The sequence below is a fragment of the Spermophilus citellus genome (assembly GCF_964194105.1).
Source record: "Spermophilus citellus genome assembly, chromosome: 14".
Taxonomy (NCBI): Eukaryota; Metazoa; Chordata; class Mammalia; order Rodentia; family Sciuridae; genus Spermophilus; species Spermophilus citellus.
The window spans coordinates 45,696,770-45,719,278 of NC_138194.1; the positions used below are offsets into that span (position 1 = coordinate 45,696,770).

Below are 22,509 nucleotides of genomic sequence, written 5' to 3' on the forward strand. Positions count from 1 at the left end.
TATTTGGAGACAATAAAGTCACTGTAAGTCAACAAACCAAGGATATTTTAAACACAATTATCTGTAAATGAAAAAAAAATCACACACACACACACACACACACACACACACACACACACCTGGGATTAGAGAATGAACTAGAATAATTACATTGAGGTGAATTAAAATCCAATGCCTTGGGCTGGGACTGTAGCTCAGTGGCAGAGCACTTGTCTAGCATATGTGAGGAACTGGTTCGATCCTCAGTACCACATAAAAATAAACAAACAAAGGCATTCTGTCCATACACAGCTACAATTTTTTTTAAATCCAATGCCTTGTAAAAATGGCTAATTTATATTGGGAATAAAAAGTATTATTGACAATATTAATTCCTGTATACACACAGGCTATTTTACATTATATAAGTAGTTCATTTAGTTTGAAGCTTCTTTGGGGGCGGGTACCTGGCTTACATAGAAGATTATGTATCCCTGAGGTAATAAAAAAAAAAAAAATACACCTTGTATCTTAGTTGGGAAAGCACAGATTTCTCAGTAACAGATTAATGTAAAAAAATCCTACTATGAATTGTACATAATTTTAAGGACTTATTTTTTTTAAGGACTTAATTCTTGTATTTATTTTTTCACTATATGACCTTTCCCAACTTATTCAAAAGCAAGTAAGAAGAAATTCTGAAAGTATTCTTTGATAAAGGATTTCTCAGCCGTGGACTGTGGTGCACGCCTGTAATCCCAGGGGTTCCAGAGGCTGGGGCAGGAGGATTGCAAATTCAAAGGCAGCCTCAGCAATACAGCGAGGCACTCAGCAACTCAGTGAGACCCTGTCTCTAAACAAAATATAAAAAAGGGCTGGGGATGTGGCTCAGTGGTTGAGGACCCTGGGGGTTCAATCCTCAGTACCAAAAAAAAAAAAAAAAAAAAAAAAAAAGAACTTCTCGGTTAGGTGCAGTGGTGCATGCTTGTAATTCCAGGGGCTTGGGAAGCTGAGGCAGGAGGATCACGAGTTCAAAGCCAGCCTCAGCAACTTAATGAGGTCCTAAAGCAACTTAGTGAGACCCTATCTCTAAATAAAATATAAAAAAAGGGCTGGGGATGTGGCTCAGTGGTTAAGTACCATTGGGTTCAATCCCTGGTACTTTAAAAAAAAAAAAATCTCAATATTTTGAACATTCAACGTTCACCAACAACTAAAAGGTATTTGAAAACATTTTATCTTTTTAAAAATTCCTTTTTTGGGCAGTGAGGAAGGAAAAACAGGAATAGTACCCTCTAACAATAGGGCGAGATTGGAGAGAGGGTTGTACTTTAAAAATATGCTTTTAAAAATGCATTGTTCTTTAGAGAATTGCAAATCAAAACTACTCTAAGATTTCCTTAGAGTAAGATTTTCTTACTCTTAAGATGTGGGAGAAGAGGCCCACTCATACATTGCTGGTGGGACTGCAAATTGGTGCAGCCAATCTAGAAAGTAGTATGGAGATTCCTTGGAAAACTTAGAATGGAACCACCATTTGACCCAGCTATCCCCACTCCTCAGTTTATACCCAAAGGACTTAAAAACAGCATACTACAGGGACACAGCCATATCAATGTTTATTATCAGCGTAATTCACAATAGCTAAATTATGGAAACAACCCAGATGCCCTTCAGTAGAGGAATGGATGGGGAAACTTTGTTGTATATATACACAATGGAACATTACTCAGCATTAAAAGAGAATAAAATCATGGTATTTTCAGATAAATGGATGAAGTTGGAGAATATAATGCTAAGTAAAGCAAGCCAATCCCAAAAAACCAAAGGCCGAATATTTTCTTTGATATGAGGATGCTGACTCATAATGGCGATGGTGTGTGGGAAGCATGGGAGGAATGGAGGAACTTTAGATAGGGCAAAGGGGAGGGAGGGGAAAGGAGGGGGCAAGGAAGTAGAAATGATAGTGGAATGAACTAGACATCATTACCCTAAGTACATGTATAAGACAAGAATGGTGTGAAAATACTTTGTGTACAATCAGTGACTTGAAAAATTGCACTCTATATGAGTAACATGAAATAAATTGTATTCTGCCATCATGTATAACAAATTAGAATAATTAATTTAATAAAAAAATAAAAATGCATTGTTCTGCTGAGCACAGAAGTACATGCCTATAAATTCCAACTTACTGGGAAGATGAATCAGAGGGGGACTGCAAGTCCAGGGCCACCCTGGACAACTTAGTGAGATCCTGTCTCAAAAAATAAAATGGGCTAGGGGAGTGTACAACCCATGTAAGAGTGCTTGCTTAGCATGAGCAAGGGCCTGGGCTCAATCGCCAGTACTGACAACAAGAAACAAAAACAAAAACGAAACACACATACACACCTATTAAAACAAAACAAAACCAAAAAACCCCACTTTTTTCCTTTATTATATTTTTTTTTTAAAAACTTTTAGATTTTGATGGACCTTTATTTTATTCATTTATTTATGTGCAGTGCTAAGAATCAAACCCAGTGCCTCACACATGCTAGGCAAGTGCTCTACCACTAAGCCACAACTCCAGCCCCTCCTTTATTATATTAAAAAAAAGATCCATAAGAAATATTTTATATATGAGGTAAAAATTTAAATTTATTCCTTCCCAGATGATTTAAAATAACCTAATTACTAAATAATCTTTCCCCTTTTCAGTGATTTTTAATGCATTCAACAAATCTCAATATACAACAGAGTCTAAATAGAGTAATTCTGTACAATAATTATATATGTATATAAAATATATGTTTAGTTGTAGGTGGTATTGTAGGACAATACCTTTATTATTTTTAAGTAGTACTAAGGATCAAACCCAGGGCCTCACATGTGCTAGGGGAGAGCTCTACCCCTGAGCCACAAACCACCCCAGCCAAAGATCTACATTTTTTTTTAAGACCTTTTTTATTTTTTAGTTGTAGATGGGTAGAATACTTTTATGTGGTGTTGAACCCAGTGCCTCACGCATGTAAGACAAGCACTCTACCACTGAGCCACAACTCCAGTCCCAAAGATATATTTTTAATGTTTCAGTACCTGATAAATTCTCCTCTGTTACCTTTATAGTTCAAACTTCAAGCTTTGCTCTTACATTTATTTTTCCAAAATTTTAAAAAACCAATGCATATCATTCTGCTAGATTCTTGCTGAAATTACATTTTTTTAAGAACAGTATGTTTTCTCATTAAAGTATCTCTGCTTTTTTTTATAGTTCTTAAAAAGTTTTTTTCTTTCTTTTTTTTTTTAGGTCCCAAGTATTTCTCATTAGCATTATCCCAAGTTTTGATATTTGTGTAGCTCCCATGAATGGCATTATTCTTTCACTATATTTTCTAATTTTTAACTGCTGGCATAGTGCCACTATACTGACTCTATTTAAACACTTGGAGAACTCAAGTTTAAAATTCAATCATTTTATGTGAGGGTAGAGAAGGTTTCACACTATATGGAAAGATAAGGGGAGAAAGGGCACATTCCTGTTAATTTTGCCAATTCTGATTTCCGGAAACCAAAAACCACCATAACCACCAACAACTGGGAAAACAAATAATTTTTTTTGTATACAAAACCACACAGAGTGATTTTTAATCACTTGCTTCAAAGAGTACACTGAGAAGGCTAGTGCCCAATGGTAAAAGATTTGTCCAGCAGGCATAAGGCCCTATAATTGAATAAACCCCCACTGTACTCCATGAAAAATAGCACATAGAAGAATATCAACTTTTTGCTTTTAATTTAAAATACCTCTTTCAGGAAGCACTGAGATTAGTTTAGAAATGATTCTAGCAGTTCTGAATTAGGAACAACAGACACTTAAAATTATTGAGTACTTAACAAAGGTCAAATTATCAGACCTCAACTTTTTTGACAAAACTTTTTCTTTTTAGTTATACATGATAGTAGATTCTATGTAGATATATTTATACAATCATGGGGTATATCTTATTCTAATTAGGATCCCAGTCTTGCGGATGTATACGATGTTGAGATTCAACCCAACTTTTTTTTTTAGGGATAAGACAATCCAGAAAGCTTTATTTAATTTAACATGACATCCAACCCACCCCACCCGCCAAACTATTAAGAGTAACAGAATTAAGTACACAAGGCATCAAAATTACTTCCTTAACACACACAAAGCCTGGGGTTTAATCCTTTCTGCAAAAAAAATTAAAAAAAAAAAAAAGGAAAAAAATCTACCTTTAATGACAAGTTTCTAATAGCTAGGTTCTATTTGATCTAAAGATTATTAAGGACTTCCTTTGTGCAGTAAAATAGTGTCAGAAAGTTACTATAATGCCTTATTTTACTTACATGATGGCTATGATTTTGTTTGTTCTACTAAAAATCTAGTCTAACTTATCCATAAAATATCTTGCAATACTTTAAAAAACTATTGTTCATATTACAAATACATATCAATTATATCTTCATTTTTCCATCTCTTAGAAAAACAGATATATACTCTTTTAAATCAAAATATTAAAAGTTATCAATACAAATTAAAACTGCTTACCATGATACCACCATTTTGTTTTCTTTGGATTCTTGTTACATGTTCGCACATAAAAAGAATTATCTGGTGGTCTTCTCTGAAACAAAAAAAACAGGAGTTTAAGTAGGTAAGTTCTAAAATAGAATAACTAAAGGGGAGATAGTTTTAATAAAAGCGTAGCAAAATTATTAAGGAATGTGTAAAAACAATATAAACCTGACAGCATAACTGAAACAATAAAAACTATAAATGTATTCTGGAAATGTGGACTTTTGACACCTAAATTGCTATAAAACAAAACAAAACAAAAAAAAGAACAAAAAGAATAGTGTTGTATTTATGTGTTCTTGGTTAGGTTCCACTGGAAAATGCCCATCAACCAAAAGAAAGATAATAAGATATTTGAAGCCAAATTTGTTACAGCTTACTTCCCTATGTAATAATTACTTTTGCAAACTATTTAAAACAATAAAGACTAACTAAGGTTGTCCGAAGAACTATAGCAATCTATAAACCTTCACAAAGGTTTATTACTTTCTTGTAACATCATATCACTAAGGACAGACCCAAAGATCAAGACACTGGCCTGTTAATCATATTTACAGACTGAAATAATATGAGCAACAAATGGAAAGAGAACATCAGAAATAATGATGTCAACAACACTCAAAGTAGATTATGGAAGAGATTTTTCCTGGATAGTAACTAGACAAAAGAAATATGAGATTTTCTAAAAAGATCTGGAAACATGTCAAATTTATATTATTAAAGTTATCAAGGGAATGTTTATAAATCATATGACAGATATCCTCATCCATTAGCTTCCTTTTGTCTACTTTCAGAACTATTAGGACAATGATTTCTTTTGCAGTTTCAGATTTAATTTCTGCTTAGCAAAGCTAATAAAATGAAATATAAGGGAATTCTTTATGAGGCTAATCAAGAGACATCATTTACAGAAGGTCCACTGAGAAAGCAATGGTAAGAACAACTACCTATATAGCAGAAAAGCAGTTAATCTGACACTTCTAAAATCCACATATATAACTATCATCTTAGTTGAGCCTCATAATGTCCTTATGAGTTTATATTAATAGTAATTTCATTTGATAGAGAAAGAACATTTGAGGGCTTGGGTTGTGGCTTAGTGGTAAAGTACTTGCCTAGCACATGTGAGCCCTGGGTTCAATTCTCAGCACCGCATGTAAATAAATTAATAAAATAAAGGCCCATTAACAACTTAAAAAAAAGTGTGTGTGTGTGTGTGTGTGTGTGTATAAAAAGGGGGCCTAGGTTGTGGCTTAGCAGTAGAGTGTTGTTTGCCTAGCATGTGCAAGGCCCTGGATTCGATCCTTAGCACCACATAAAAATAAATAAATAAATAACCCCAAAAGAACATTAGAGCACAGATGTTAAACTATCCCAACACTTCCCTGTTGGTAAATTTGAGAAAACTCCCAGAAAAAAAAAATCAGTATCATAAAATTATATTGCTATTTCCTTTCATAGAAATCTATCGCACTGCAAAATAAAAACAGTAAGTACTTAATAAACATTTGTTGAATTGTATAATATATCACAAAAATTCTGACTTCTAGATTATCATCTTGGATAAATGTATTATAGAAAGTTTCTACTTAAAGTTTATCAATAATTTAAATGATTCGTCTTTTTTTTTTTTTTTTTTTTTTTTTTTTTTTTAGTACTGGGGATTGAATGCAGGGGGGCTAAATTACTAAACCACATTCCCCAGCCCTTTTCTATATTTTATTTTGAGACAGGGGCTCACTGAGTTGCTTAGGGACTCACTAAATTGCTGAGGCTGACTTGAATTTAGTGATCCTCCTGCCTCAACCTCCCAAGCCATGGGATTATAGGCATGCGCCACCATGCCAACTAAATGATTAGTCTTGTACTAAGTATGCAAGAAGCACTAGTAGCAGACAATTAGAATGAAGGGAATGATGTAAAAGAGGTACCATGCTCTGGTTTTTAAGAGGAAATCAGTACAATTAAATATAAACAGAACTTAACAATCACAAGGCCCCTACAAGAGCTATGTGCAGATACCACTGTTCATCAAGTCTTAGTAACTTTTTAAATTAAATCCTACAGTTACTTACCTAACTTTCTTATGGCCATTAAGCATAAAAGAAATAGAGCCCTTTAACTGCAAAGTGCTCTGCACATAAATTTAAAATGTGTGCACATGTGCGTTGGGGGGTGGGCAAAGAGAAGAGAAAATATGAAAGCAAGAAAAGAAAAAGAATTGATAACAAAATTAACAAAAGCTCAATTGCAGCTTTAAAATGCAGCTTAGAAAAACCCACAACAAAGAGGAAAATGAAGTTAAAAAGTAACATTAAGCCAGGCTCAGTGCTGCATGCTTGCAATCCTGGGGACTCAGGATTGAGATGACAGCCAAGTTCAAGGCCAGCCTGGGTGACTAGAGGGAACCTGTCTAAAAATGAATAATAAAAAAGGGCTGGGAATGTAGTTTGGTGGTATAGAACCCCTGTTTTCAATCCTCAGTACTGGGGGGAGGTGTGTGTGTTAATATTAGGTATATACGCCTTATTTCATCTAAGATATGTTTTTTTTCTGTACACTTTAATATTCCTAAATAGGGATATATGTCTTTTAATTATGGTGTCATAGTTTGCCAGTGTTTTTCTTATATGAAACATAAAAATATAAAGGGCTCTTAATCCCATAATTAAAAAATACAATTCAATCCATTATTTCCCATTATTTAAACAAAGAATGGTTTTGTTTTTTAAATTGAACATCAAGAAACTTCTTATGGACCTAACATTCCAAAAAGTCACTTTGTGAAACAGTGGCTTAAAAATGTTTCAGATTCTTCATAAATTATCATTTTAAAAATAACTATTTATCTTAAAGGTTCTCTAAATGCTAATAAAAAAAACAGCAGTCCATCAGTTTAATTTGGAGGAGAGAGGAGAAAAAATGCTAAACACAGTCTAAGGCAAATCTGTTCCTCTTTTTAGCAGTACAAAAGAAAACCCTTGTGGAAAAGAGACTTTAAAATGTACAAATATATAAATATTAAGCTACACTAACCCTTAAGCAGAAATGATAAGAGGGCCAGAAACAGGATTCAGATAACTTTAAAGGGTATGCTAAATTTAACTCATATGAGATTTTTCATTCTGGGCTTTTCCCCACCTCCACCAGAAATACAAGTCGGTAGAGAAAGGGAGTAGGGAGAAGAGAAGGAAAGTCCTGAAAATTCTAATAGTAACGGGCTTTTTCATTCAACCTAATCATTTGGATAGTAGAGTTCTGATCTTTGGGAAATACCATAAAAGGCTGAGAGAATGGGAGCTGGCAAAGAGGTGACAGGAACTATACTTATTTCTGGGTTTTCCATTGGGAAATCTAGAAATAAGAATTTCTTGTACACTTTGCCTTGTGCATGCTTATGGAAATAAAATTCAGATTATTTAATAACATGTGCACAAATTTTCTTAAAACATAAAACAGTAAATCTGACTCCTAGCCCATATAATGTTTAAAATTTCTATTTGAAACTTCATATGTGGAATGAAAGATAATCAAAATAACTTTCTAATTTATTACTAAACATGATATTCCCTATAATTTTCAAACAAAAAACATGAGTCCTTCCTTCAAATAAAAGTAATTATGTATTAAAATTGTTAATCTACCTAAACTGAAAGAAGAAGTATTACCTGGAATAATTCTGAAAAGTCCTACCTTTTCTTTGCAGCTGGAAAGCATGCTAATAATGCTAAGACAAACTGACTGGACTGAGAGCGCTGGGGACCAGTCTTCTGTTAGAATGGATAAACAGATATGACCATTGCTATAAACATGAGGATGAACAGGAATATTTTCACCAGTAAACATGACCTAAGAAAGAATAAAATTTCATTAACACTCAAATATCCTCTACTACCAAAAACTAAATATTCTCCACATAACAAGTTTTGATTAAAGAATAAAAACAAACACACCAAAATTAGTCCCAGGAAAAGGATAAACAACTAATTATTTATTTTCATTAACTTAGTAAGAACTAGTTTCAATGAATGAATGAACATGTTGTTGGGAGGGGCTGAATTATTTTATATTTCAGTTACCTTTCATAAATTCCCTTTAAAATTTTTAAATTTCAATGTATTTGTTCACTAGTGAAAGAACAGTTTTTCAAATTCTACTCATTATTCTCTGTATATAAAAATCATACACTAAATTTCCCAACAAAAGAATTCAATTTTGAGGCAGTATTAATTACAGGTAGTAGGAATGCCCCCTACTACTTGCAACAACGCTCACACCTGAGGTATATATGCAAAAGGAAATAACTTCAGTATATTCCAACTTCCCTCACACATCTGGCTATTCACCAACAAGGTTGAATGAATCTCCCAATTACTTGCTATTTTTCTCTACCTTTCCTTTAAGGAGTACATAAAAATTCAAGAGTGAGATATTTATTTTTGCAGTCCTGGGGATTGACCCTTGGATCTCATTCATGCCAGGCAAGCACTTTGCCACTGAATCTACATCCCCAGCAAAATTAGTTTTATATAAAAGTTAAATTTATGTAACCCACCAGTCTTTAAGTAATGTTTATATGTTAGTACTGTTGCAATTCACCAGGATCTTTTTTTTTTTGGTGGTGGTGCTGGGGATTGAACCCAGGGCCTTGTGCATGCAAGGCAAGCACTCTCCCAACTTAGCTATATCCCTAGCCCAGTAATTCTTAATTACTGATCTCACCATAAAAAGAAAAAAACAAACATTACTGGAAGATCTGACTAAAAACACAAATTCAGGGTTCCTACTTTAACAGGTAGATTCAATAGGTTTGATGAGACTTTTATAAATCTCATCAGGTACAAATTAATAATTCCCAAACCAGACTTACATCTCTCAGCCCTTACAAACTATCAAATGTAGCAGAATATCAGTTAAGTATGTGTCCTATATTAAGTTATGACAGAAACTCATAAAATATATATTGTTCTTCACATACATTTTGTTATGTCTTGTCTTGTCTTTATGGAGGGAGAAAAGTATGCCCATGTTTTGAATGTGAGAGGAATTCACTATAAGATTTGTAAATATTTTTAAGCTATAGTTACAAAGCTAAATTTATTACAATTTTACAAATATTTACATTTTAATAAAGCAGTATTTTCATACAATTTGTAGTCTTCCAAAATTTTAGATATACTAACACAAAGAACTAATTTTCTTGGCTGAAGCTAATATATAAGAGAAAAAGGATTATTTCAAAAGTATGATTTTTCCATACTTGCATGAACTTTTTTTTTTTTTAATTTTCTCTTTTCCTTTAAAATTCTGGCTATATACCTCCATTCCCGCTTTAAAAAAAAAAAGGTTAAAATAAAGCTGAAAAAAAAAAAGCCTTAAAGTAAGAGAAATCAAAGTTATTTGTCCTACCCAATTACAAAAGACACACTAGAAGGATTTTGCCTTTGAATAGCTATATTCTACCAATGCCATTTATCTCAATTGCATGTATCAGACCTACTGTACTCTTCACATTTTTACTAAAAGTATTGCTCTATATAAAGAAATAACTGCACAATAATCTTGCAGTTCCAGTTCCACATTTTTAGTCTGTCCACAATTAGTTTTTTGAAATGAAATTTTATTTAATAAGTATAAGCAATAATTTATTATATCATATGCATTTGCACAACATATTGTAGATGTCTAGAATGGGAATTTACAAATCTCACAGAATGGGGATTTAATTTGGAGTATTCATTTTGCCATCAAAAGCTCTTTTGATCAGAATGGTATTTGCATTAAGAACACAAGCAATGTCTCTAGAGATTATTCCCTGGCCACAATTACTTTTTAAAGCAGCCCCCCCCCCCGCCCTCCCCCAAGTCTCTTTATCAACAAGAATAGTGCTCTTAAAGTGCCAAAAAAATAAAGAACTGCCAAGTTATCTTCTTAGGCAAAAACAATCAGTATATGAGCAACCACTAAGGAAATACAGACAGGCAAACAGGAAGGTTATCATGACATGCTTTGACTAGCCAATTCACAAAGCAAAAGGAAAGCAATATTCTTCTTGGAGAGAATTTTTTTTTTTTTTTTTTTTGTACTGAGGATTGAACCCAGGGGTGCTTAACCACTGAGTCATATCCCCAACCCTTTTAAATATTTTATTTAGAGACAGGTCTCACTGAGAGTTGCTAAGCGCCTTGTTAAGTTTCTGAGGCTCTCAACTTGCGATACATCTTCCTCAGCCTCCCAAGCTGCTAGGATTACAGGCGTGTGCCACCGCTCCAGGCTTGGAGAGAAATTCTTATAAATTAACTCATGTGACCTGAGAGCCAAGATGTATGCCATGTGCAAAAGGAAATCAAGACAGAAGAGAAAGAAAAGGAAGGAGTGGTAATAGATGACACCTACAGCAAAATCAGCACTCTATATAAACAGAAAAAAAGAAAAAGAAATCAAGAAGAAATAGCTCTGAAGTCAGAGACTGAAATAAAAGTAAACCCAATCTTAATAAGCCCTTATATTTAAAAAGCAGAGGCATTTTAACATGCTGCATGCCACGCAAATGCATTCAGTCTGAAACCTGTAGCAACCAAAAACAAAGAGAATTCATTATTTCCACATATTATAGTAAATCCTATGGCCTAACCTGCCAGTTACAGAATTTAAGAAGTTCCTGCAATAAAAGAAAAAAAGTTTTTCAACAGTTTATATTTGTGTAAAAGGCTGGTAAGTACAGTTTCTACAGTTTTTTTTTTCCTGTAGTTGTAGATAAAAAAATATTTGTTTATTTTTTTATGTGGTGCTGAGGATCGAATCCAGTGCCTCATGCACACTAGGCAAGCGTTCTGCCACTGAGCTGTGGCCCCAGCCCCAGTTTCCACAATTTTAATGTAAACTTTGTTACTATGATTTTCTGCATGTTATGGGGGCAGTAACCAAGGCTGAATTTCTTCAAGTGCAAAGAATTATCCATCCTTATTTATTTAATACTAAGTACAAGCCCAAAGAGGACATTTCAGTATTTTTAATGCAGCTAATTAGAATGCTCAAGAAATTTGTTTCTATCTAGTGTTCAAAATGTTTTTAGGGTCCCAAGTAGCTGATAAATCTATCTAGGACTGATGTAACAACTGAATACAATGGATCTGAAAATAGTTCAAGGGATTTGAATTTTGTTTTAATTTATTCAGATTCAAACTGATTCTACAGATCAAAACAGTTTAATAGCTGAAAATTGTACACATTTCCCATTGCATAAACCAAATTAACTAAAAAGAGAATTTTTGAAGACATTTTAGAAAAGAATCTTAGATCTAATGAATATAAATAACTGAATTTCTGAGACTGTTAGAAGTGCTTCTCAGATGTCTCTAAGTTTCCAAACATCTTCCTATCAGTGTGGTTCATTTTTCAAGAGCAGATGAGAAAGATAAGAGAGAAATATGCTCAGGATAATTAGGGAAGTAAGTATGCATACTCTACACCCAACCTAAAATTTTAAGCAGTTACCTCTGGGTAACTTTTGGGTACTGTGCATGCAATATCTACTAAAATCTAAACTGAAAGCCACTACAGTGATAAAAATCTAAAGAATGAATACTGCTCAAATTTGACATGGTCTAAGAACAGTTCAATCTTATAATTGCCAATATTTATTTTGCCTTAAAAAAGATTAATCAGTAATTGAAACTAGATCCATAATTGTAAATAATGTTTATAAGGTTTACCAAAAACTTCAGCATTATTACCAAGAACAAAATAAAGGATTAAAGGATCAGTTAACTCTAATATGAGAATTTCTCAATATCAGGGGCTGGGGTTGTGGCTCAGTGGTAGAGTACTCGCTAAGCACATGTAAGGCGCTGGGTTTGATCCTCTAAACCACAGAAAATAAATAAATAAATACATACATACATACATAAAATAAAGGTATTGTGTCCAACTACAACTAAGGGAAAACATTTTTTAAAAAAGAATTTCTGAATATTAAATGCAATAATGAAAAACCTCAAATATTGAGATTTTATCACAAAGAGGGCATTCTGTATTCTGATTAGTCACCTGGAGGTAAAGGCAGTCACCTAATTATAATGCACCCAGAGAAAGGCAGACACCTAATACGATTTCAAGACAGATCACACCTGTATATATAATAAACAACACAAAGTTATAAAAGCTGATGTCTATAATCTGGATACCAAGGTTCCTCTCTATGGATAACATGAGGGAGTGATAAGCAGACAATAGTAATTATTTCAACTACAAAAATTCAGCACACAAGCAGAGAGTTTAGTATTGTAATAAAAACTAAATCATATTTAATTACATATGATTTTGATAGTTTAAAATAAAAGATAAATAATTCCATAAATGACTAGGCCTTAAAATGTTATCACAGTTTTTAATGCAATTCTCCCTTTTGAGTCCTCTATTATACATCAGCAGAATCAATATTAATCGTTTTCTCTGGGATTCCACAATTATCTCTACCATGCAGCTCTACATGTATTGTAAAGACAAAATTCTTGGACAAGATGAAATTCAACTTGAATTCTTTGATGGGAGTCATTCTTTTCCCTTTATACTTGTTTGTCTATTCTATTAGTCTTCTCCTTATTTTCCCTCTACTTCATCCCCAAGTTATATAGGAGGTACAGAGGAAAAGCAAGAGTTTAGACACTAATGACTAGGGTTCATTGTTCAACTTCTTGCTCTTCAGATGTCCTGAATTTTAGGCAATAGAAATTGTTATTCAAGAAAGCTTGAACTGGGCTTTGTTACACATGCCTGTAACCAGTGACTTGGGAGGCTGAGGCAGGAGGATTTCAAGTTCAAGGCCAATCATGGCAACTTAGTGAGACCCTATCGCAAAATAAAAAATGAGAAAGGGCTGGAGTGTAGCTCAGTGGTAAAGTGCCCCCTGGGGTTTAATCCTTAGTACCAAAGAAAAAAAAAGAAAAGAACACAAGCTTGATCACCATTACATGAAAGAGAAGAACTACACTAAGTATAAAAGAAAGAATGAAGACACCATAAAAACAGGTTCTGGATCCCTGTAACAAAGGGGGGTCTGTATAAAGAAGGTGTAAATCGGAGGAAGGAATGAGGAGAAGAGTGATTATTCCTTTCCCCTACTACTTCTAAAAGTTTTAGACAAGGGAGGTGTAACTTTGGCATTGCTCTTGGCATCAATGAGACTTCAGGACCAAACAGAGTTCTCTTTACTGTTTAAATAAATATTCCTCATAATATTTCTAAAATATCTATAGTCTTTTCAACAGAACTTAGATTTGAAAAGTTTTAACAAAAACTGTAACTGAGACACTTACAAAGTAATAAAGATGCACTTCAGATATACTTCTTTCAAATAAAAAATTTTGACAAAAGAAGGAGTACTTTATAGAAGGGACGAGCTCCTAATGTGGAGAAGGTAGAAAGGAAAAGCAAGAGTTAAGACACTAAGCTTGAGGCCTTTAAGTTTGGATGGAGACTGACTAAACATCCAATGCCTATCAAATAAATATCTACTTCTTTCACATTACAAGATTCTCTTTGATTAACCTTAAAATATCCTCCCAATCACTTCTATACTCCTTCATATATCTATACATAAAAGTACAAGAGCATATGTGTTCACAAATATCCAAAAAGACAAGTCCTTTCATGTCTTGCCCTATATGTTTCTTTTTTTTTAATTTAATTTAATTTTATATTTTTTATTGGTTATTCAAAACATTACAAAGATTGCAGAATCACATCGGTTACACATCCACATTTTTACATAATGCCATAAAAGTAACTGTTTTATTCTGCTACCTTTTCCTATCCTCTACTATTCCCCCCCCTCCCCTCCCATCTTCTCTCTCTACCCCATCTACTGTAATTCATTTCTCTCATTTTTTTCCCATTCCCCTCACAACCTCTTATATGTAATTTTGTATAACAATGAGTTGCCCTATATGTTTCACATAAATTCTTTTGTGTCCTTTGAAACCCAGTTCACCATTTCAGGTAGGTTTCTTTATTTCCTTAGTCTTCTTAATTGGTCATTACTTTCCCTTTTGCTCCAAAAGCATACAATTCACACTTAAATTTATTGTCCCTCATAGTTTTCTTTTACACCTCCCCTTTATTCATATTCCTTAATCTATCAAAAAATCCCGTTTATACATTATTTGAAATATGTCCAAACTGGACATGGTGGTGCACACCTGTAATCCCTATGACTTGGGAGGCTGAGGCATGAGTTCTGCAAGTTCAAGGCCAGCCTGAGCAATTTAGCAGGATCCTCTCAAAAACAAACAAACAAAGGCTGGGGGTATAGCTCACTGGCACAATACCCCTGGGTTCAATGCCCAGCAACACAAAAATAAAAAAAATCCAACTATGATCACTTTCCATAAATGCTACCCTTCTGGTGCAAGTCACCATTGATTCTCACTTGATTACTGCAATACTCTGTTTCCTCAACAGTTTATTTGCCAACGAGAAGACTGATCCTTTTAGTTTTAAATAGCATGTCATTCCTCTGCTCAACAATTTTCAAAAGCTTCCCCATTTTACTCAGGAGATCCAAATTCTTACAAAATATAACAATATCCAGTATACCACAACCTGTGATGGACCCTTTAGCCCAAATTATCTCTGACCTATGTCCTACACTATACCCTCTTGCTTATATAGTACTCTGGGAGCAACTCTACAAGATCTAGATTCAAGGCTTTTGCCTTCTGTACTCACCTATTCCTTTTCTCTGGTTTTCTCTTTCACATGGCTTGCTCAACTCTTTCAGATTTTTCCTCCAATGTTATCTTCTCAATGAAATCTTCCTAAAGGCTCTCACTCTTCTACTTTTTTCCCATTATTTTACTTTTTATTACCTGTTATTCCCAATAAGAACTAAAATCTACACAACAAGGAATTTGCTGTTGTTGTAGTTATTTTTTGAGACAAGGTCTTGCTGTGTTTTCTAGGGTGGCCTAGAAATCCTGAGCTCAAGTAATCTTCCCATCTCAGCCACAGAAATGCCAGGACTATGGGCATGTTCAACCATACCCAATTATTGTTGCAATTTTGGTCACCATTTAATCACCAGTACCTAGCACAGTGCCTGTCCCATGAGATGTGCTTAATAAATAGTTACAGAATAGATGAATAAATGCCCATCACCTATCTAAATATTTAACAGATTATTAGTCCCGTAAAGGCAGGTTCATGCCTTTTTTTTTAATTTCCACATCCTCTTCAACCTAGCAAGTACAGAGAATGGTACTTGGCACATAAAGCATGCACATAATTTCCTGTATGGCTGATAATCAATGAACATTAATGGAAAAGGGTGATGAAAATCTGGTGTGTCTTTCCCTTTCCTTCTTTTTTTTCCCTCCCAATAATGGAGTTTGAACACAGAGCCTTGCACATACTAAGCAAGTGTTGTACCACTAAGTTACATCTCTGGCTTTTTTTTAATTTTTATTTTTTAAGAGAGAGAATTTTTTTAATATTTACTTTTTTAGTTTTCGGTGGACACAACAACTTTATTTTATGTTTTATGTGATGCTGAGGATCGAACCCAGTGCCCCGCGCATGCCAGGCGAGTGCGCTACCGCTTGAGCCACATCCCCAGCCTGGCTCTTTTTATTTAGAGACAGGTCCTCTCTAAGTTACCTAGGCTGGCCTCAAACTTGTGATCTTCCTGCCTCAGCCTCCCAGGTAGCTGAGATTACAGACATGTGCCACCATGCTCCATTCTTGTTATTTCTTTTAAAGCAAATGACCAAGCCAAACAAATTTTAGACAGAGAACAGGAAGATGAGATGCAATGTAAGAAAATAATCATAACCAGTGAGGAAAAAAATCATAGTAATTTCACAATGAGATTGGTCTATTCCAGACAGGTTTTCTAAATCCTACTCTTATAACTCATGATAAATTCAGTAGTGATTCTACAAAATTATGAAAGACTAATTGACCTAACTAATGTCAATGCTGAGGCATTACATCAAGACCTTTGGTGAATGGGAAATTTTACTGCCCTAAAAGAATGGTTCTAACCACTTCCCCAGAGTAATGGACCTCTGCAAGTTTCAAGTTATAGGAAAAGTCTTGAAATCTATATGGACATCAAGCATTGATTGCTGGACCCACTATATTTATTTTAAAATCATACAGATGCTGAAATTAATAAAATGATCAAGTTAACTTTAAAAATTATTGGCCAGGGGCTGGGGATGTGGCTCAAGCGGTAGTGTGCTCGCCTGGCATGCGTGTGGCCTGGGTTCGATCCTCAGCACCACATACCAACAAAGATGTTGTGTCCGCCGAGAACTAAAAAAAAAATAAATATTAAAAATTCTCTCTCTCCTCTCTCACTCTCTCTTTAAAAAAAAAAAAAAAAATTATTGGCCAGAATATTGTCACTGTCTCACTTAATGGATATTAGAATATACAATTTCTATGAGATGAGAGGGACTATAACATTAAATAATATTAAAAAGGAATCCACTGGGCACAGTGGAGCAAGCCTGTAATCCTAGCAGCTTGGGAGGCTAAGACAGGAGAATCCCAAATTCAAAGCCACCTCAGCAACTGCAAGGGGCTTAGCAACTCAGTGAGATCCCGTCTCTAAATAAAATACAACAGAGCTGCGGATGTGGCTCAGTGGTTGAGTACCCAGGTTCAATCCCTGGTACCAAAAAAAAAAAAAAGGAATCCATATATTCCAAAACAATGGGAACAACTGCCCTAAAGCTTTTCACATTCCACATACAATCTTTCACATTCTAAGAGAAAATTACTGTAAGGTTAAATAGGCACTTTTCCCATGCTGGTACTTATACCTAGCTGGTAGTATGGCATGGAGGAGAGAAAAGACTTGGGATTGAAGTCTTGACTGTTTTACAACTAGGTATCAAACCATAAATGAGACACTTTACTTCTACAAGCTTCAAATTCTTCACTTAAAATAATGGACCTTCACTTAAAGAAAGAAAAGAATACAAAGAGAAGGGAGGAGGAATAGGAAAGATAGTGGGATGAATCTGACAGAACTTTTCGTACATATATGAATAGACCACAGTGAATCTTGATACAATGTGCACAAGACAGGGATCCTAATTAGAATTATACTTCATTTTGTGTGGGTGGGTGTGTATCAAAATACTTTTATTCTGTCATGTATAATGAAATTTTTTTTAAATGAGGCTGATTCTACCTCCCCTAAACACTTAAGAGCTGTTAGAAGAATAGAAATTAAATTATTAAGTGTATTTGTGACAGAATCATCATTCTATATAGTAAAATGCACAGAGGTAGTGTGCAGAAATGATTAAGTTCTTACTGCCATAAATGAACCTGAATGCCAAGCTAAAGACTTTATTTCATAGAAAATAAAGAACCATAGAGAGATTTTACCGTAGTGGGTGAAAAAGGTGGGGAAAAAATGGAATGCAGGGTTCTGGTGGGGCATGTGTTTGTATATGAAAACTAATTAGATAATAATTAATACTTTCAAAGAAAGAAAGTATTAACTATTATCTAAGAAATAATAAAGAATGGATGTATAATATAAAGAACCAGAGGCTGTTCTAACAGTCCAAATGGAAGATAAAAACTTGGGCTTACAGCAATGATAATAAAAAATGAGCTGACTTAGTCATTGCAAAAGGATTTGAAAAAGCACACTTAAAAAAGGAGAAGGGAAGAATTTTATGCAAAGTAGATAAATAGTAACCCAAGAAAATATTTTTTATTGAAAACGGTTCAGGTAAGATGTGTCAAATTTGAAATGTGTGGACATATTCAAGTATTTTATGTCCAAAAGGTATGAAATGAAACCTTAGAAAAGGTGGCAGGTTGCAGTGTATAGGTAGGTATAAGTATGAAGCTAGGTATAAGTACCAGCATGGGAAAAGTGCCTATTTAACCTTACAGTAATTTTCTCTTAGAATGTGAAAGATTATATGCGGAATGTGAAAAGCTTTAGGGCAGTTGTTCCCATTGTTTTGGAATATATGGATTCCTTTTTTTTTTTTTTTGGTACCAGAGATTGAACCCGGGTACTCACAGTAACTTGGGAGGCTAAGGTAGCAGGACTGCAAGCCTCAGGCTAGCTTCAGCAACTTACTGAAGCTCTAAGCAACTTAGTGAGATCCTGAGATTCTGTCTCCAAAAAAGCTGGGGGGGGGGGGGTAGGGAGATGTAGCTCAGTGGCAAATCACCTCTGGGTTCAATCCATAGTACAAAAAGGAAAAGGAATGAAAAGTGTACCTAGAGGGGCAGATCTGGAGTCAATTATTTAAGATGACCAAAGATGAAAGAAGAGTGAGAAGAATAAGGGAGTGTTGAATAAAGAATCTGGAATATCAGAACAACAGGTAGAAGTAAAATCATAGGAAGAGGATAAAAGAAATATGAAAATGATAGAACTTATTATAAATGCTATAACTTACAGAAATATTAAAAAATTAAAATAAAAATGTTTAAGATTGATAATTGACTTAGAACAAACTAAGAAGGGGCTGAGGTTGTGGCTCAGTGATAGAGCATTTGCTTTTCACTTGTGAGGCACTAAGTTCCATCCTCAGCACTACATATAAATAAATAAAGGTATTACATCCATCTACAACTAAAAACATTAAAAAAAAAAAGAAGAAGAAACAACTAAGGAGACAGTTTAGAGAACACCTTTTTTTAATTTTATTTTTATAGAAACACATTTTCCTCTAATGAAAAATTCTGACTTCCCTTCTCCAATCTCCCTCTAGTTGAAAATGTCTTAAGTTCCTATGTCACACTGGTGTTGAAATAAGAGTAGTTTGAAGGTGACAAGAGGATGGGTACCAGAAGACAAGAGAAAGTAATTTTTTGGAGAGAAGGAAGATGTTTGTTTTGGTTTTTATTATAGTCTACAGATGCCTCGAAGTCATGACAGCATGACTATACTTTCAATTTTTATAAAAATGGTAAAAATAAACATCAAAAGTCTTAACAGAGGGGCTGGGAATGTGGCTCAGGCGGTAGCGCGCTCGCCTGGCATGCGTGCGGCCCGGGTTCAATCCTCAGCACCACATACCAACAAAGATGTTGTGTCCGCCGAGAACTAAAAAATAAAATATTAAAAATTCTCTCATCAAATTGTGAAATATGATATATTAAGAACTTTGTAATGTTTTGAACGACCAACAATAAAAAAATATATATATATTATTGTATGTATATATAGGGTTTGGTAGTATTCATGATTAACAACAAGTAACTAAAGCCATAAAGCCATAAAACCATAGAAAGAAAAACCACTGATAAGGGGAGACTACTATGCCTTTATATGATTCTCATTTTTATGAATGATTTGGAAATAAAGATAGAGACATGATATTTCTTTCATTAAAAAAAAAATTCTCTCTCTCTCTCTCCTCTCTCACTCTCTCTTTAAAAAAAAAAAAAATACTTAAAAAAAAAAAAAAAAAAAGTCTTAACAGCTTTCTGTCCGCAAAGAAACTTTAGAACTCAAGGAATCAGTGTTCATTTAATCCTATACCTTGAAACAATTTTTTTAAATATTTATTTTTTAGCTTTAGGTGAATACAATATCTTTATTTTATTTTTATATGATGCTGAGGATCAAACCCAGTGCCTCATGCATGCCAGGCAAGCACGCTACTACTTGAGCCATATCCCCAGCTCGGAAACAATTTTCTTAATAGCACAATACAATAACTGACTTCCATTTACTCTCTTACATGACCAATTTAAAAAAAAAAACTTTGTGTGATATATTCTGTTGAAAGTAGCAATGAAATATAATTTTCCAGGGGTAAGGCTGTAGCTCAGTGGTGGAGCACTTGCCTTGCATGTGTGAGGCACTGGGTTCAATCCTAGCACCACACACAAATAAATAAAGTATTACATCCATCTACAACTAAAAAATATTAAAAACGAAAAAAAAAGAAGTATGATTTTCCTCAAAATAGCACATTTTAGTACCTAACAAGTTGAATTTCGGGTTATCTAGGAACTACTTCCTTTATTTAGTTCATTTCCCAGAACATCACATTAGTTAGCATATTAGAAAAAGCTGGCATTAAATCTTATTTTAGCCAGCAGATCTCACAATCCTCAAATTTAAAAACTAAATATTTTATTATAGTAATACTCTGAAGAAAAAGTACTTCTAGTAACTCATTTATCCATCTTACCAAGCCACAAACCTGAAAGTCTCCCTTTCTCTAACCTCCAATTAATCACTGACCAATTAAATACTTCTTCTGCCGTGAGGTCTTGCTTCACCTTGGGCCTAGAGCACAGTTGGCTGACTATTGACCTCTGAAACCATGAGCCAAAATAAACTTTCTCTTCTCTAAATTGTTCCTGTCAGGTATTTTGGTCTCACCAACACAAGGCTGACTAACAGACATCCAGCCTGAAGAAGGAACTTGATCAAGACTTAAAAGAATTATTCTGTTGTCTACACTTGTAGACTAGTCAGCGTTCCAAGAATTCAGGCTTACAAGTTCCTGGCTCCAGGACCAGAGGATGCCCTTTATCCAAGGACTACCAAGATGACTCCAGCAGTGCTGAGTATCCCTCAACATGCTTGGGGACCTACTAATCAATCAGGGATACATTTTAAAAATTTCCAGAAAACCAAATGAATTGTGCTTAAAGCTTTATCAGTGGATATGTGATCTCAACTAGAGAAAGAAGAGGAAGAGATATCTGGAAATACAGTTGACCCTCAGGATCCATGGGAGACTGGTTCTAAGACTTCCTGTGGACACCTAAATCCACAGATGTCTCAAGTCCATATATGAAACAGCACAGTGTTTTCATATAACTTGCACATATCCTCCCATACACTTTAAATCATCTCCATATTACTTGCAATACTTAATACAAAGCTATATAAAAATCAATTAAAATGTTATTCTACTACCACCATTCCCTGTCTAAGTATTAGGTCATTAACTGTGTCTCAAATCATAATGATCAGATTTTGAGCTGATAAATACATATTTAACAATTGTTAATGTACTATGCTTTTGTAGACTACAAAGATAGCATGTCAATGTATAATCAAGGATACACTCCTTTCCAGTAGAGCACTTGCTGTTTAACATGCTAGTCAATGACCCAATCTAGAAAAAAGTGCCCCCAATTAATATAAAATGCTAAATTCTTCCACAACTCAGAGTCTGATTAGATTTCCAACCCCTTCTATGCTAAAATATATGGAAAAGCACAAGGCAAGAAAACCCTGATCCCAATAAGTAAAATGTTGATAAGATATTTATTATATTACGAGTAAGATAATGAAAGAATGAATCCACTCACATATTTATAATGAGTTTCTACTTAGTCAAAAATCGCTATTCAGTATTTTGCTATAACATAAAAATACATTAGAATTTTAAAAAGCAAGGCAATTACCTGAGGAGAGTCAAAAGGATATCGACTACTAAATTTAAATAGAAGCTGAAATTTTTCCCCTTCATATAAGGTACCTGGTGCACCTTCCATGTCTACAATCCACCTAGAATAAAAAAGACAAATGTAAAACTTAAAATAAAAGGGACTAGAGTAAGAAAAGGAAAAGGAACAGAGATGCCACCTACTGGGACTAGAGTCATTTTTATTATTATTTTTATTTTTATTTTTTTTTGGTGGAGTTGTCTTTTTTGGAACTGGGGATCAAACCCAGGGCTTTGCAAATGCGATGCCTCTAAACTACATCCCAGCCCTACCGAAGTCAATAAATTCTAACAGTGCATTTTATCATCCTAACAACTTTATGAGTAGGTTTTTGATAACCCCTCCCTAACACCATTCTCTGACATTCCAGAGTTAAATACCTAAGTCAAGGTCAGATGGCTAGTCAAGGACAGAGTCACATTTTAACCCATGACTGAAAAAACAAACACAAAAGCCTGTGTTATCCTCTTCCTACTAGATTTATA

The 22,509-nt window shown here is 34.3% G+C and overlaps 1 protein-coding gene across 1 annotated transcript in view; it reads right to left on the reverse strand.

Moving 5' to 3' along the window:
- UBE2W (ubiquitin conjugating enzyme E2 W) overlaps positions 1–22,509 on the reverse strand; it is a gene marked incomplete at its 5' end in the record, with an annotated part of 59,096 nt that overhangs the window by 8,825 nt on the left and 27,762 nt on the right. Inside the window, 3 exons of the mRNA XM_081265802.1 lie at positions 4,541–4,616; positions 8,261–8,416; positions 21,983–22,085. Coding sequence (XP_081121928.1) covers positions 4,541–4,616; positions 8,261–8,416; positions 21,983–22,085 — 335 coding nt within the window. The remainder of the gene's footprint in view (positions 1–4,540; positions 4,617–8,260; positions 8,417–21,982; positions 22,086–22,509) is intronic.